This window comes from Rhamphochromis longiceps, linkage group LG4 (assembly GCF_057381845.1).
Source record: "Rhamphochromis longiceps isolate RC_006_pf linkage group LG4, R_longiceps_female_GT1.1, whole genome shotgun sequence".
NCBI classification, from domain to species: Eukaryota; Metazoa; Chordata; class Actinopteri; order Cichliformes; family Cichlidae; genus Rhamphochromis; species Rhamphochromis longiceps.
The window spans coordinates 3312858-3327244 of NC_140560.1; the positions used below are offsets into that span (position 1 = coordinate 3312858).

The 14387-nt window shown below is 42.9% G+C and overlaps 1 protein-coding gene across 6 annotated transcripts in view; it reads left to right on the forward strand.

Annotated features, from left to right (window-relative positions):
- The window catches only part of caskin1 (CASK interacting protein 1), a 122797-nt gene continuing 108410 nt past the window's right edge, over positions 1 to 14387 (forward strand). For all 6 annotated transcript variants that reach the window (XM_085402953.1, XM_085402952.1, XM_085402954.1 and 3 more), the window contains exon 1: positions 1 to 765. In XM_085402953.1, the coding sequence (XP_085259079.1) occupies positions 672 to 765 (94 nt within the window). In that variant the 5' untranslated portion in view covers positions 1 to 671. The remainder of the gene's footprint in view (positions 766 to 14387) is intronic.

A 14387-nucleotide genomic window follows, 5' to 3' on the forward strand; every position in this document is an offset into this window, starting at 1 on the left:
ATTACCAAATAGCGAGCGCACGCGGAGCTGTGGCTGCAGCCGCGTCACCGCTGGGCTGCGTTTACGACGTAAAGCACACGAGCGGCACATCCTCGGCAGATACGAACAGGCGCGCACCCGCCTTCAAACGCACAACCATTTACGCGCAGTGTGTCTGAGCCTGCGAGGCTTCTCCGTTTGACTCCTTCCTCCCGGTGACCGTCGGTTAATCGTTTAATATCGAGGGCAGCTGCAGCGGGGGTGAGACCGAGGAGCCGGTGAGGCGAATCCTGGAACCCCCACCACTCATCCGCTCCGCCAAAATACGACGCACGCGACGCCGCCGCGCGGCTGCTGGGATCTCGAGCGGCCCGTTAGCCTCCGGTCCCGTCTCCATTCAGCAGCGCTGCACGTAGCCGTGGGAGAACCCGAGAGCATCCCTCCATCCCACCCAGCCTATCCCTACCCCCCTCCCCTCTTTCTCTCCCCCCCTCTCTCTCTCGCTTTCAGCCCCTCTGGACCCGTGCTATGCCGGAGCTCTAGGGGAGAGAGGAGGGGGGGTCTCATCAAGCCAGGGACCTGGGGGGGTGGGAGGAAGGAGGCTTTTCGTGGCCGGGGTGTAGACGTACCCTCCGCGTGGCGAGGCGCCTCTGTATCGGAGGATGCTGGAATAGAGCGGCCGAGCGCGGAAGATGGGAAAGGACCAGGAACTGCTGCAGGCGGTGAAGACCGAGGACCTGCTCACCGTGCAGAAGCTGCTGCAGAGGCCCCGGCCAGGGAAAGCAAGTAAGACAGTCGGTTCTCTCCCACTGCAGAGATGAGAACACAGCTGTGGATTTCTGTTGAAACCCTCCCCTATAGATGCCCGTGTTCAGCCATGGGCAAAAGCTTTCTCTCGCATAGGAGCTGTTCACCGCTGAGATGATGGTGATGTGTGAAGGCTGCATGTGTGAGTCTTCTGGGAGACAGGGGTTTGCATGCATCGGGGTGTATCCGAGAAGATTAGTGGTGTGATTGGAGAGTGGCAGCGCATCTTCAAACCCCTGTCTCTGTACACTGCAGCACAGAGAGAGGGAGGGAACACAGCGTGTGTGTGTTTGGATCTGTGTGTGACCCTGGCTCTCCAGTGACATGATACTGGTGGCCGTGTGATAGTTAAGGTTTCAACATCACAATCAGTGTGACACGACTCCCAGTGTTCTTCTTCTATCCTGCATACTGCGAGGCTCGCTTCACGACTGCTCCTCTAATGGTTTTTTTCTCCTTCGGGCAGTGTAGCACTACAACATCCAACAATGTTTCACTTGCACAGCCCACTCTAATGTGTGGGCAATACAGAGAGAAGCCAGAGAGAGCTGCAGATAGATCATTCTGTAGAGGCTGGCGGTGGCTTGCTGATACTTCCACTGATATATAACTGGCTGGTCCAGTTGTGAGCAGACAGCGAGGGGTAGCGTACAGGCCGAGCTGCAGGAGGTAGAATTTGCACAAAGGCATAACAAGTAATTCAGCTTTAACTCTTGTAATTATTTTTATAAAAGCTAGTTGACACCAAGCCTATTATCCAATTACTATAATTGTTCTGCTTGGGCAGGTACGCAGCAGCATCTGAACTGGTGCTTACACTGGAAACAGCAGGTGGGCCTCATTTGAATAAGAAGAGGCCATGCTAATGACAAATAATGGTCCACGTTTGAGCCCCTATTGCAAGTGATGACTTTATAAATTCACTTGTCAGTCTGTTTGTGTACTGAGTAACACTAGAGCTTTATTGTACTTCTTGACCTCTGTGTATTTAAAATGACTGGTGTTGGCTAACATAGCGGCTGAATATTCTCTTCTTGAAGACGCTGCACATCCACTCCTAAATATTGTGCTTACGGCCACTAGATTAGTTGGAACTACGTCTTAAAATAATATCTAATCGGCCAATTACATGACAGAAAGGAAATGCATTTGTAATATTTAAAATCCACATCCTCACATACAAGGTCTTCAATAATCAGGCCCCATCTTATCTTTAAATACCTCATAGTACCATATCCCCCTATTAGAGCACTTCGCTCTCGCTCTGCAGGCCTACTTGTTGTTCCTAGAGTATTTAAAAGTAGAATGGGAGGCAGAGCCTTCAGCTTTCAGGCCCCTCTTCCGTGGAACCAGCTTCCAGGTTTGACTCGGGAGTTAAACACCCTCTCTATTTTTAAGATTAGGCTTAAAACTCTCATTTTTGCTAAAGCATATAGTTAGGGCTGGACAAGGTGACCCTGAATCCTCCCTTAGTTATGCTGCAATAGGCCTAGGCTACTGGGTGCTTCCCATGATGCACTGATGCACTTTCTTCCTGTTAAAGGGGAGTTTTTCCTTCCCACTGTCACCACATGCTTGCTTTTAGGGGATCGTCTGATTGTTGGGGTTTTCTCTGTAATATTGTACCTTACAATACAGAGTGGTTTGAGGGGACTGTTGTTGTGATGTAGCTCTATATAAATATAAACTGCATTGAATTCATAAGGTTGTAACTTCCCATACCCAATTCAGTCGTCTATTTCACTCTGTATGAGACCATAAACTACAAGAAGAGCATTATATTGTTAGTTATTCTAGCAACTGAAAACAGAAGCTCGTCAGGAGGGTGTTTACTGGGATTAAAATCAAATAAGAAGCAGGACCATTTTTACCTTGAGTTCAATACAACTGGATTTCTTCTGGGAACCAGTTCAGTTGACCCTACTGGGCATGAAAAAGATTGCAGGTTTAAGATGCTTATCCTTCATTTTCAGACCTGAAAGCTCTTGTCTGTCTTTTTGTCTTCTGTTTGTGGGTCAAGAGGACCTGCTGAAGTTCAAAGCACGAAAAGGGGAAGAAAAGTCGATTTAGGGGAGTTTGAACGTGTCGTAGCTCTCGGTGTCAGATGAGCTGATTTAACCTTTTTAGAAACTCGTGAGCTGTTGGGATTTTATGCACACAGAAAAAGGGATGGAGAAAGAAGATAGGTTTAAGTGAGAAGTGGTTCTCTGGGGGGAAAGGTCTCATTCGGTGACATAGCTTAGAGAAGCATGACCAGATGCGTTTCTGAATGCACAACATGTTAAAGCTTTGAAACAGGAGCCCACATTGGAACCAATTGACTCAGCTAAAAACTGGTAACTACAGCTGCAGCTGGACAAAACTGGGCATAAAAAGATCTCATGAGTCTTGATTTCTGCTGCAATATCGATACTTTAACATGAACAGCGTAAAGGATGAGAACCTTTAACGCTGTTGATGGTTTCTTAGTGTGGGGGATATTGTCTTGGCACACTTTGGGCCACTTACTGCCAATTGAGCATCATTTTTAGCCAGTGCTGTTCATAATCATGTCCATTCCTTTTTATCTTTCCATGACTACAGTGTTCTCGGCCACTTTAACAGGAAAATGTGCCACATCACAAAGCTCACATCATCAGTCTAGTTTCTCGACGATGACAATGAGCTCGTTGTACTAAAGTGGCCTCTGCGCTCACCAGATCAGGGTGGTGGTGTCATGGGAGAATCGCATCATGGAAGTGGTGCCCTGTGCGATGCTATCATATCAATAAGCACCAGAAACCCGGAGAAATGTTTCCAAGAAACTTGTTCAATCCATACCATGAAGAATCAAGGCCGTTCTTAAACCCAGCCCAGTACAAGCCAAGCAGAACTTCAAAGTAGTCGGTGGACCATTAAAGGTGTAATAAAAGTGGAGCAGCGGCGACCTGACCAGCCTAGAAGTGAGACAAACATCCCACCCATCCAACTCCTATGTGTGTTGAAGTTCTTTTATAAGTCGCAGGGTTCTGTGCCTCAGACGGCAGTGCTCACTCTGCAGGATTAAGCGAAGCATATGGCTTCATAACAGTGTGTAGCAATTAGCGGGGTTCACTGCATTGATGCAGGCGCTGGAACAAAAGTCTACAGCAGAGCAGGAAACCCCCTGGATTATAAACAGTCTGTCTACTGCAGAAAAAGACAGGCGTGACTATAAAAGAACTGGTAGGGTCCAGCACATAGAGGTTGTGCCCAAAATGAGTGTGTGTTTCTGTATGTGGAGCTCAGCAAAGTACATTATGTACAAGAGCACAAAACAACCTTTAGGCTACACTTAAGTGCTCTTCAGCTGGAAGCTGCTTTCTGACTACTGCTCAGTACATGAGATGCAGAGGACAGGTAAGGCCTCAAACTAATTTTTCATAGGCAGCAGACAGCCGCTGGCAGCATGCATAGATGTGCTCCAAATGGAGCCAGTCCTCGCCGGACTGCAGTGCATACAGATGGCGACTAAAGCGATTTAAAGCAGATACTGCAGGTGAAAGAGGCAGCGGCCTGACTGATGCTTGTTAGTGCACACAGTGGGTGACCTTTGTTTATTAATCTACACAGTCTATATGCTGCATACAGGGAAATAGACTGGGGAACTTGGCAACGTTACATTTACATTTTTGAATAGATTTTGTGATCCTGTATTTGACTTCCTTAGAACATGGTTAAATTTCTGTATTTCTGTTTATTTCGGTTCTATTTATGCTATTGATTATTTATTTAAAGGAAAATGCTTTGCTAAAGATTAAATGTTTAGAGACCCTTTTTGTGTTTTAAGATTTACTCAATAAATTTAATAAACTTGTGTTGAAAGTGAAATTGAGATTGTGGGACCTGGAAGCCCCGTAGTACAAAAATACAAAATGCATGCATCTTATTTGTGAGCAGATTTTTTGTTGCAAAATCAACACTTTAAATTTCAATCACTTAACAAAAAATCACATTTTTAAAGGAGAAAGCAGGATTAACTGAGTAATGTAACATAATATGAAGGCAGTTGATTACCTTCAGTCTTAAAATTGGTAAAAATACATAACTATAAACATTAGATACAAAACAGGCAAAATCATTTATATGAAAACGATTCTGTACTGCAAAGTGTGATTAGTTAGTTTTATGTAAATACTCACTGACACAGAAAAGTAACAGAGGACCTAAAATAAAAGATTTATTTTGTGTGAGCTACACTTAAATAACAAAAATAGCATCTGGGATGAGTCACAGCAACTGTGTGAAATGTGAGTGAGCTCACGCTACTTCATTTTTAATTCAGTGCACTTAATATGTCTTGCTTTAGGGTAATTAGGCATACTTTAGTCAGACTTTCTGTAACACTGAAACTGTTTAATATGCCCTTTGAAATTTCATTTGTGGACGTGCAAAGCAAAAATAAGCCACTTTATTATTTATCTTTTGCTGCGTGTGTTTTAAGGGAGTGCCTGCAAAAGTGTCTGCAGGACACTGATACTGACCTGTTTATTTCAGGGAAAAAACAAATAAAGAGGGCAGAAGCAGCAGGGCGGTAATGACAGAGTGCAGCTGAGTGTCCCAGACAGACAGCAGGGCAGTTTGACGCTAGGCTGATGTTCACACAGACCTGTTTGTCATGCAGCACAAAGCTTACAGGAGACGTGTGTTGTCTGTGTGTGTGCAGCTGCCAGTGAAATGTGTGAGTGGTTTGTGGTGGTAACGAGTGGACGTGTGGCTGAGGTGTGCGTGTCTGTTTGTCTGTGGGTCTGAGGCTCTGCCCTAATGCACATCATTTACTCTCACTCAGGTCAGACACACAGTCCGCACAAATGCACGCATTTACCTCCATCTCAGACACACACACACACACACACACACACACACACACACACACACACACACACACACACACACACACACACACAGTTACATTAACACAAACATCTGGCACCATCTGGAGAGCTATCATCAGTTTGCTGTCACTCAACTTGCCTTCTGCACATAGGATTTGACTGGGTCATAGCAGTGTGTGTGTGTGTGTGTGTGTGTGTGTGTGTGTGTGTGTGTGTGTGTGTGTGTGTGTGTGTGTGTGTGTGTGTGTGTGTGTGTGTTCAGTGAAATGATAAAGACGCCATGTCCGACAGACTGACACGTTCTTCCACAGCTATCTTCCTCCTTCACTTTCTTTCTTTGCAGCCATGAGAGATGCTGACACTCCCAGACATTTCTAGATACCAGTCTCTCTCTCTCTCGCTCTCTCTCTCTCTCTCTCGCTCTCTTTTTCTCTCCCCCTCTCTTCCTCACGCCCTCCCCCGCCAATCTTTTCTGTGTTGACGTGCGAGGCGGGCTAGCAGGAGCAGAGCAGATGATTGCATCCACACCAGTGCACATTCACAAAGGAGCAGCAGAGAGGAAGCTCCACACGCTGTCAGCCGGAGTCTCTCAGACTGGCTAACGATGCTCTGTCTGCATCCGTATGCTTCAGAGGAGCGACGTGACGTGAAGAAGCAGCTAGCGTTTGCACTTCACAGTGCAACTTGACAGCTACGCCAAATATTTTTAATTTAGCGTAACAGCTGTTGCACCTCCAGGTATACGACTCTCTGTGCATATTGTGCAATACAATTAAACAGGTACCTAATATATGTTTCCTGCATTGTATTTCAGCTCGACGACTCTAGCCCCTCAGTTCATTCACTGTCAGCATGGCGCTTCTCTTCCTGTTACCCAGCATTCTCTGATTGGCTGCCCCTCACAAAATAAAGGCATTTGAACATGACATTCAAATATTCTGCTTGTGAAGGGCAGCCAATCAGAAGAAAGCTAAAGGGGAAAGCTAAGACAGCTTGTGTGGATGAACTGAGAGGCTCAAAGAAAGATACGTAAGGATTATTTCAAACTGTCAATCATGCAAAGCCAAGAGTCAAAGAAACGAGCATAACAGCCCTCTCGCGCTTTTTTAAGGTAGATAAAAACACTAAAAACAACAAAGTGTAAATGACATAAAATGAAAGTGTGCGTCGGGGGTGTTGCTCTTATTTCACCCTGAAAATATTATTAAAATGTGGGCGGCTATGTGTTTTCACCACTTCGTAAATATTCGGCGAGTCTGCGCGGATAATGTACTCAAGCAGATATTTCCCCGTCAATCAAGCGCACCTAAAGGCCTTTACTTGGAATATATTACTGCAGCAACACTCGCGAGAAGAAGCAAACATGCTCGGGCGGCGTTATTGATCCTGAGAGTGATCTTGAAAATTGAAGCACAGCATATTAGAAATGATAATACGGAGCGAGGGGAAGATTGGCCGGCGCTGTTCCCTGCATTTTCTTCCAAAACATCATCACTCACTTCTCCTGCTACTGCTGACTGCCTCCATGATTGAATTACAGAGCAGATGGGGGGAGAGGTGGGTGAATATTTTTTGCTTGGAGGAAAAGGGGGATAGGCAGAGGAGTTAGTAAGAGAAAAGGAAAGAGGAGGGGAAGATGCTTCTTGATGTGTGAGTGGGACAGATGGAGGGGGAGTGATGAAAGACTGAAAATGATGAAAAAGAGAACAAGGGAACGAGGTGATGAAACGCAGGGGTAGCTGAACGCTGTCATTTTCCACCTCCCGTTTATTCTGATCGCAGACTGCTCGGCTCACGTCGGGTCCCTCTGTCTCTTCTCCCTCTCACACAGACACACACATGCAGCAAAAATAACATCCACACAGTTTAATGGGTCAGCGGCAGGTTCAGGCAGAAGTGGAGAGCACAGCAGAGGTGAGAGGATGGAAGGAAAGAGAAGGGAAAGGAAAGGAGTAAAAATTATAGGAAAGGAAGTGAAAGAAGAAAACTGGAATGGAAAGGAAAGTGAAACAGAGCTTATTAAAAAGGAAGAGAGAAGAGGAGACAAGATTGAAATAAAATAATATACACTGAGGAAAGAAAGTGAAAGAGAAGGAAGGAAGAGAAAGAAATAAAGTGCAAAGTTGAGGAAGGAAATGAAGGGAAAAAAGGAAAAGAAACAATACCATGGAGGAAGTAGTGAAACAATGTGAAAGGAAAGATTAAAAAAACTTAAAGGAGGGGGAATTAAATGAATATATGTTATAAAAAAGTGAAAGGAAAGAGAAAAATAAATGAAAAATTAGACAGAAAGAAAAGGGTGAGAATGAATAGAGAAGAGTAGGAAGTACACGTCAAAGGAAGTATAAATTAATTAATAACAAATGACAAATCTGAGAAAGGACAAGAAAGAAAAGGAAAGGGTTACACCAGCACAGTACAGAGAAGGAAAAACATTAGATGGAAGGATGAGAAAGAAAACTGAACGAATAACAAAAAGGACGGCGCCACAGAAAAATAAGGAAAAGGAAATGAAGCAAACTGTTTTACAGGAAAGGAAGGGAAACAGAAGGGCAGCTGGGCGAAGAGAACAAAAATGAAACCGGAGAGGTGGATGAGAAATAAAAAAAGAAGGCATTTGTTACATCAAGTGTGAGCAGATGATCAGGTGATAGCAAATCTATCCTGTTCTATTCTATTGCACCGTTTACCAGGATGAGAGAGGAAGGCTCGAGTAAATATAATGGCCACCCACAAAATGAGAAGGGCAGCAGGGTGGGACTCTCACTCATTCAGCACCGATTAAAGGGGTGGCATTAACCACACACACACACACACACACACACGCACACACACACGCACACACACACACACACACACACACACACACACACTTCTTCCCCCCACCGTTATACGACTGACACAGAGAGGTACCGTCTCTATTGGAATTTACATCATCTGTGTGTGTGTGTGTGTGTGTGTGTGTGTGTGTGTGTGTGTGTGTGTGTGTGTGTGAGCTTTAATTGTGAAAAAAGGGGACAACAGTTAACTACAGAGTCACATGCATGCAGCATAATGCGATAGAAAAAAATGCTCTGCAGTCATGAGCTGATTCTCAAAGGCATGAGGGGGAAAGATTCAGAATCAGAAGAGAAAGCTGAGCCATGTCACTGGAGATTTGTTATGTAAGTAAGTAGCTGTACTTGCAAAGATGTGTTTTCTCAGCAGCTGCTATAGAGCGAGAGTGTCCCTCTACATCGCCTGGTAGGACTTTTTTTTCCCACTCACACCCCGAATTCATAACACAGAGTGTTCTTACTGCTTCAAACTGATGTTTGAGCAGTTAATAAAGGCAGGAAATGATGCTTTTTTTCAGACCCTGTTCCTAAAGTTAAACTAACATGGTTGGGACAAGGTTTGACTGTACTCTACACGAGAGCCTTCTAGAAATGTTCCACCCTGCAGCCGCAGTGAATGCAGTTAGCATCGCCTTGGGACTTTTGAATGAATACTGGTGCTCTCCTGCTATGCGAGCTGCCACTAAAAACAGGGCTGTGACACAGTGTGGGTGCAGGCTCAGGGGTTGGGAAAATGTGTTGGTTACTGACACACCCTTAGGTCTTTGATATGTGTGAGAAATGTTGTGGAGTCAACTGGTTGCGTGACACTGCGTAGCCTGCTTTTTCCCTTTAGCCTTTTTTTGGCAGAGGTCAGTTTGACCCCTTTTGCTATGCCTGGCCTGTTTTCTTATTAGTTTATGGTAATAAAACTGGCAAAATGAACATTTAAGTTCTCAGTTATTTTGGCACAGTAGGTTTTTAATTTCAGCCAAAGACACAAAATTTCTCATTTTTGTAGCTAGCTACAGTCGGGTGTAGCTAGCTAGTAAAGCTAATGTTAGCTTCACAAGTTAAAATGCTGCTTTTGTCAGCTCCTTCTAAAATAAAAAAATGAATATACTTTACACAACTTTAGTTACAATAAAGTAATAAAAAGAGGGCTATGGCTCTCTACATCCTCTAGCAGACCATTACATGGGGAAACCTTTTGAATACAAGCGCGCTGATCCACGCAGGTGTGCACACGGGTGTTCACTGTTCATAGACATAAACTACACCTTTATTGGCTGCTATTTCCAAGCACATTGTGCGCTGTCGGTCCTGCTTGCTGCACCACAACATTCAATATTTAGTATTTACTGCTGTTTACACTTAGCTAGATTAACGTGATGGCAAGGGCGTGATGATCCATTTGGTAAAGTAAATCCATTGGGTTGTTGGTCTTCAGACAACAATTCTGACGGCTAAAGAACCAAATGGGACAAGCAAAAAAAGAAAAAGGAAAAAACAAAACAACAAAGAAACAGCTTTGTTCTCATATTGCAGTTTTACTTGGCTGCTACTTGTGCTCCATAAATATAAATAGGAAAAATAAAAGGCCAGGCTGTTTCTTGTAAAATGAGCTGCTCTAAACTTGATATGTGTGCTGAGTTAGACACTAAAAGGCTGTGTTCACACTATGGTTTAACTTTTAAATGGGGAATTTGGAACATTGTTATTAATCTGGAAGCCAATTCTGGTTCAGTATGAAACTTGTGACAAGGACTTAGTCACTGTCAGCGATCTTGTTTTATGTAGTTTGAAAGGAGCTATATTTGTATGTTCACATTTTTAGTGAAAGAGCAGCATTATTAGCTTTTCAAGAAATATTTCTTACATAATTGGAGGATTTTGCAGAAAAACACTTTTGAGTTTCTCAATATTTGTTTAAAATTTCAAAATTTGAATGTTGCTCAGGAGATTCATATGTGCAGAAATCTGTGCCATCAGAAACTGAATTTGAATAAGTTAAATTTGAATTGCTCAGATTGAATCTGAATTGAAATTCAATTTATTGGTTTGAAAATGATCTTCGCTAAATTGAAATTGAATTTTATAGTTTGAAAATTAATTAACTTGCTTTGAAACTGTATTTTATCCTTTAAAAATTTAGCTCTCGAATAATTTCAGATTCACTTCTCACCATTCAGTTTCAGTTCTACAGTTCAGTTTTTTGGGACTTACATCCGGTTCCGGTTCAAGAGTAATCGAGCGCAGATTAATAGAACTACGTTTTACTAGCGGACCGAAAGTGTTACTGACGGGAATCTACAGCGTCTTGAGCTGAAACGGTGTCCAAACCTTTGTGTTTTAGCTTTATTTATGTCTTACACAGCATCCCAACTCTTTAGCTAACTTAATAACTTTAGCTAAAGTGAATAGTTAGTCTAATTCATTAGTGCAGCATTACTGGATCACATCAGTTCGAGAGCTACATTTTTAAAGGATAAAATACGGTTTCAAAGCAAATGAATTCATTTTCAAACTATAAAATTCAATTTCAATTTAGCGAAGATCATTTTCAAACTACATTGAATTTCAAATTAGGCTAATTCATATTCAGTTTGTAAAAGCATTTATTCAAGTTACAATTCAGATTCAATCCGAGCAATTCAAATTCAGCTTTAACTTATTCAAATTCAGTTTCTGATGGCACAGATTTCTGCCCATAGATTCAGTTTTGCAGAAGCATTGTAAAGCTATGATGTGTCTAATTCTGCTACTGGTTCCAGGCTGTTTCCCCCAAACCGTTGACGTGGCAGATGATTTTGTGAAATGATTAGCTTTTAGAAGAACTGCGTGGTCTCTGGAAATGGAAAGGTAGCTATTCATTAATGCTACTATTTGCTGGAAAGCCAGCATCTGCTGCAACAAAATATCTACTCCATGGCTTCCTTAATGTGTGTGTATATGTGTTTGTGTCCTTGTCCATAAGGAAAGCTCTCAGAGACCAGAAGGGCCTGTCCAGCAGGGACAGATGTTGATGTGCGTGTGTATGTGTGTCCAAACATAGCCGTACATGTGCAGCGACTGAACAGATGGTTGGTGTTGGACTGCTGTCCACACATCTGCAAAATATTCCACATAATGTACCTGACCTCCAGCACGACCTGGTTGAAAAAAATGTAAATAATAATAGATGGTAATGATTTGAAAATCATTAAAAGCCTATATTTGGTTGAGAACACAGTTAACATATGAAAGAGTAGAGTGCTGATTTGAAGCGATGCGAGCGACGTGTTTCAAAAAAGTTGCGACAGGGGCGACAAAAGACTGAAAAGGTGTGTATTGCTTTAAAATAGGTAATGAGGTTAATTAGCAGCGTGAATGGGCTTGTAAGAGCATCCTGGAGAGACTGACTCTTTCAGGTATAGAACTAATGAGCGTTGCACTGCTCTGTGAAAGACTGCACGGCTGTTCAATACTTCAGTATTTTAAGAATAGCATTGCTGTGATTAAAAGGGCAAATAATTTGTCTACAAAACCTTTAATTTACCATCTACAGCACATCATATTATCAAAAGATTCAAAGAAATACTCAAAGTATGAGGCTGAACAACAGGAAATTATATCTCAGCCGGTGCACGAGCGTCCAGTGTTAGTAAACAGTTGATGCTGAAGCTGGCGATGAAACCTCCCCCCCGTCCTTTCACTTAACTTATAAATATTTCAGTTACTCCTTGTGTAGTCTCTTTGGCTTTGAGGAAGCCTCTCCCATTGATATGGAGTCAGATATCTGGGTCAGGTTCATTTTCCAGGAAGCTTGAACTTTTCCAAAATATGTGCATAGACGGTTAGAGGTGATCAGCGAACTTGTGACTTTCACATCACCTGAATTCAATCCTCCAAGCAGATGTGGAAACTGGAGTGATATGAATTAGGGGGAAAATAGAGATTAGGGCGGGAAAAGAAGATGAAAAATGACGAGAGAGAGAGAGGATGGAAAGTTGTGTCACAAGAGTGTCACAGACCTGGTCTTTGCACCCGAGTGCATGCACGCGCGCACGCACGCACGCACACACACACAACAGTGGGATGATCCACAAATCACTCACACAGTGTTTATTCTTGTGCTACGTTTTCCAATCTCATCAAGTTCCTGGAATAATTTCTTCCACTGCAGCTATTTAATTTTCCACATACCTGCAATCCAGTCTTCATCTTTCTGTCTTCCATTAGTAATGAAAATCTGTACCACATGTGTGTGAAAGAGGCCATCTAAGCAGATCTGGGATCAGGCGTACTAAAAACTAAATTGTGTGCGTATTATTAAAGGCCCTGTCTACATTTGTATGCTGATACTCATTGCGCCGATGGGATGAATTCCCAAAACAGTCCATCAGATTAAGGTTCTGTACCTAAATAGAATAGTACATTAATTAATCTCCTTAGCAACACCTCTTCTCCTTCTTAAATTACATTCAAAAGTCTGAAATGGTAAAACTGAGAGCTTATTAGCATGGCGATAACAATATTAAGCTCAAAGCATCACTACCTAGCCAGGTGCTTCAAAAGGCTAATAACTCTTTCCTGTCATCTTTAGCATTCTAACATGCTTTAGGTGCTGCAGATAAATAAAACAAAATAAAACCAGCACCATTACCAAAATGAACATTCATAACACACGGGGAAAGACCTAGACCGAGTTAACGATAAAAATGATTTTAAAAAAAAGGCTAAAAAACGATAAAAACCCCCGAGCCTCAACTCGTGGCCCGGTACCAGATGACTCACAGACCGGTACCGGTCCTAGGCCCGGGGGTTGGGGACCACTGATCCACACAATATCGATAGTATAGTATTTATAGGCCACGCCTAGGGCTAGCGCCACCTGCTAGCATGATTGCAGACTTCTAGTTAAATTTCAATGTCAATTCAAATGTGAAAGTTTTAATTTTCTAAATCTAGACCCATGTCTGTGTCCTACATGGGATATGTTTTTATATTTTAGATGAGCAGAATCAACTTTCTGGGCTTTCCAACAATAAAACAATTCTCTTTATTATTTGTAGCTCTAAGGCTACAGTCTTCATTCTTGTGCTGAATTCTGCCTGCAGACAAAGTGACACATACTTTGGTCTGGTTTTGTTTGCATGTATTAGTGTTTCTAATAAAACCTGGAGGCTCTGTGTCTTACACTATCTATCTGTATTTTTTTTTTTTTGCCTTCTACATCTGTTTCCTTCTTACTGTTCCCCTGACCTCTCTCCATCCCCCAAATCCTGCCCTATGAATCAGTCTGGCTGGCAGTGTGTTGCTGTCAAGGAGCCTGTGAGGGTGATTCGTCACGTCAAACTGGGCCAGGATCTGGTCGGCCTGGGCCGACAACAGGAAAAGAAGAGATTCTGGAAGATTCCACAAAAGCAACAGCTGCTCTTTGCCCTCCAACGTTTATATTGTAACTATTTTCAATTTTAAGCCATGTGATATCAGATGCTGGATTGAGAATACCACATGTACCTTACGTGGTACTGTTCATGGTACTGTAGAGGAAGAATCCTGCTTACTTAGCTAATCTTTTTAGCTTAATTCAAAAAACTCACTGATCAACTTGATAAACTGCCGTTGAATTGGTTATATTTACTTAGGGTCTGCTGGCTGTGGTGTCAGGGACGGTCTTGTCACATGGTTGGATGGATCAAACTCCACCCAGATGAACTTGGCTGTAGATGGCGATGAGGTGAATGGCCACTCTTACATCAGAAACCTGACTTATGTTGCTACACTAAGCTCATAGAAGCAGAGCAGAACAAGGACTAACACTCTACATCAGCGCTCCCCGACCTTTTTTGCACCACCGACCGGTTTAATGTCAGACAATATTTTCACGGACCGGCCTTTAAGGTGTCGCGGAGAAATACAACAAAATAAAATGATACGACCGAGACAA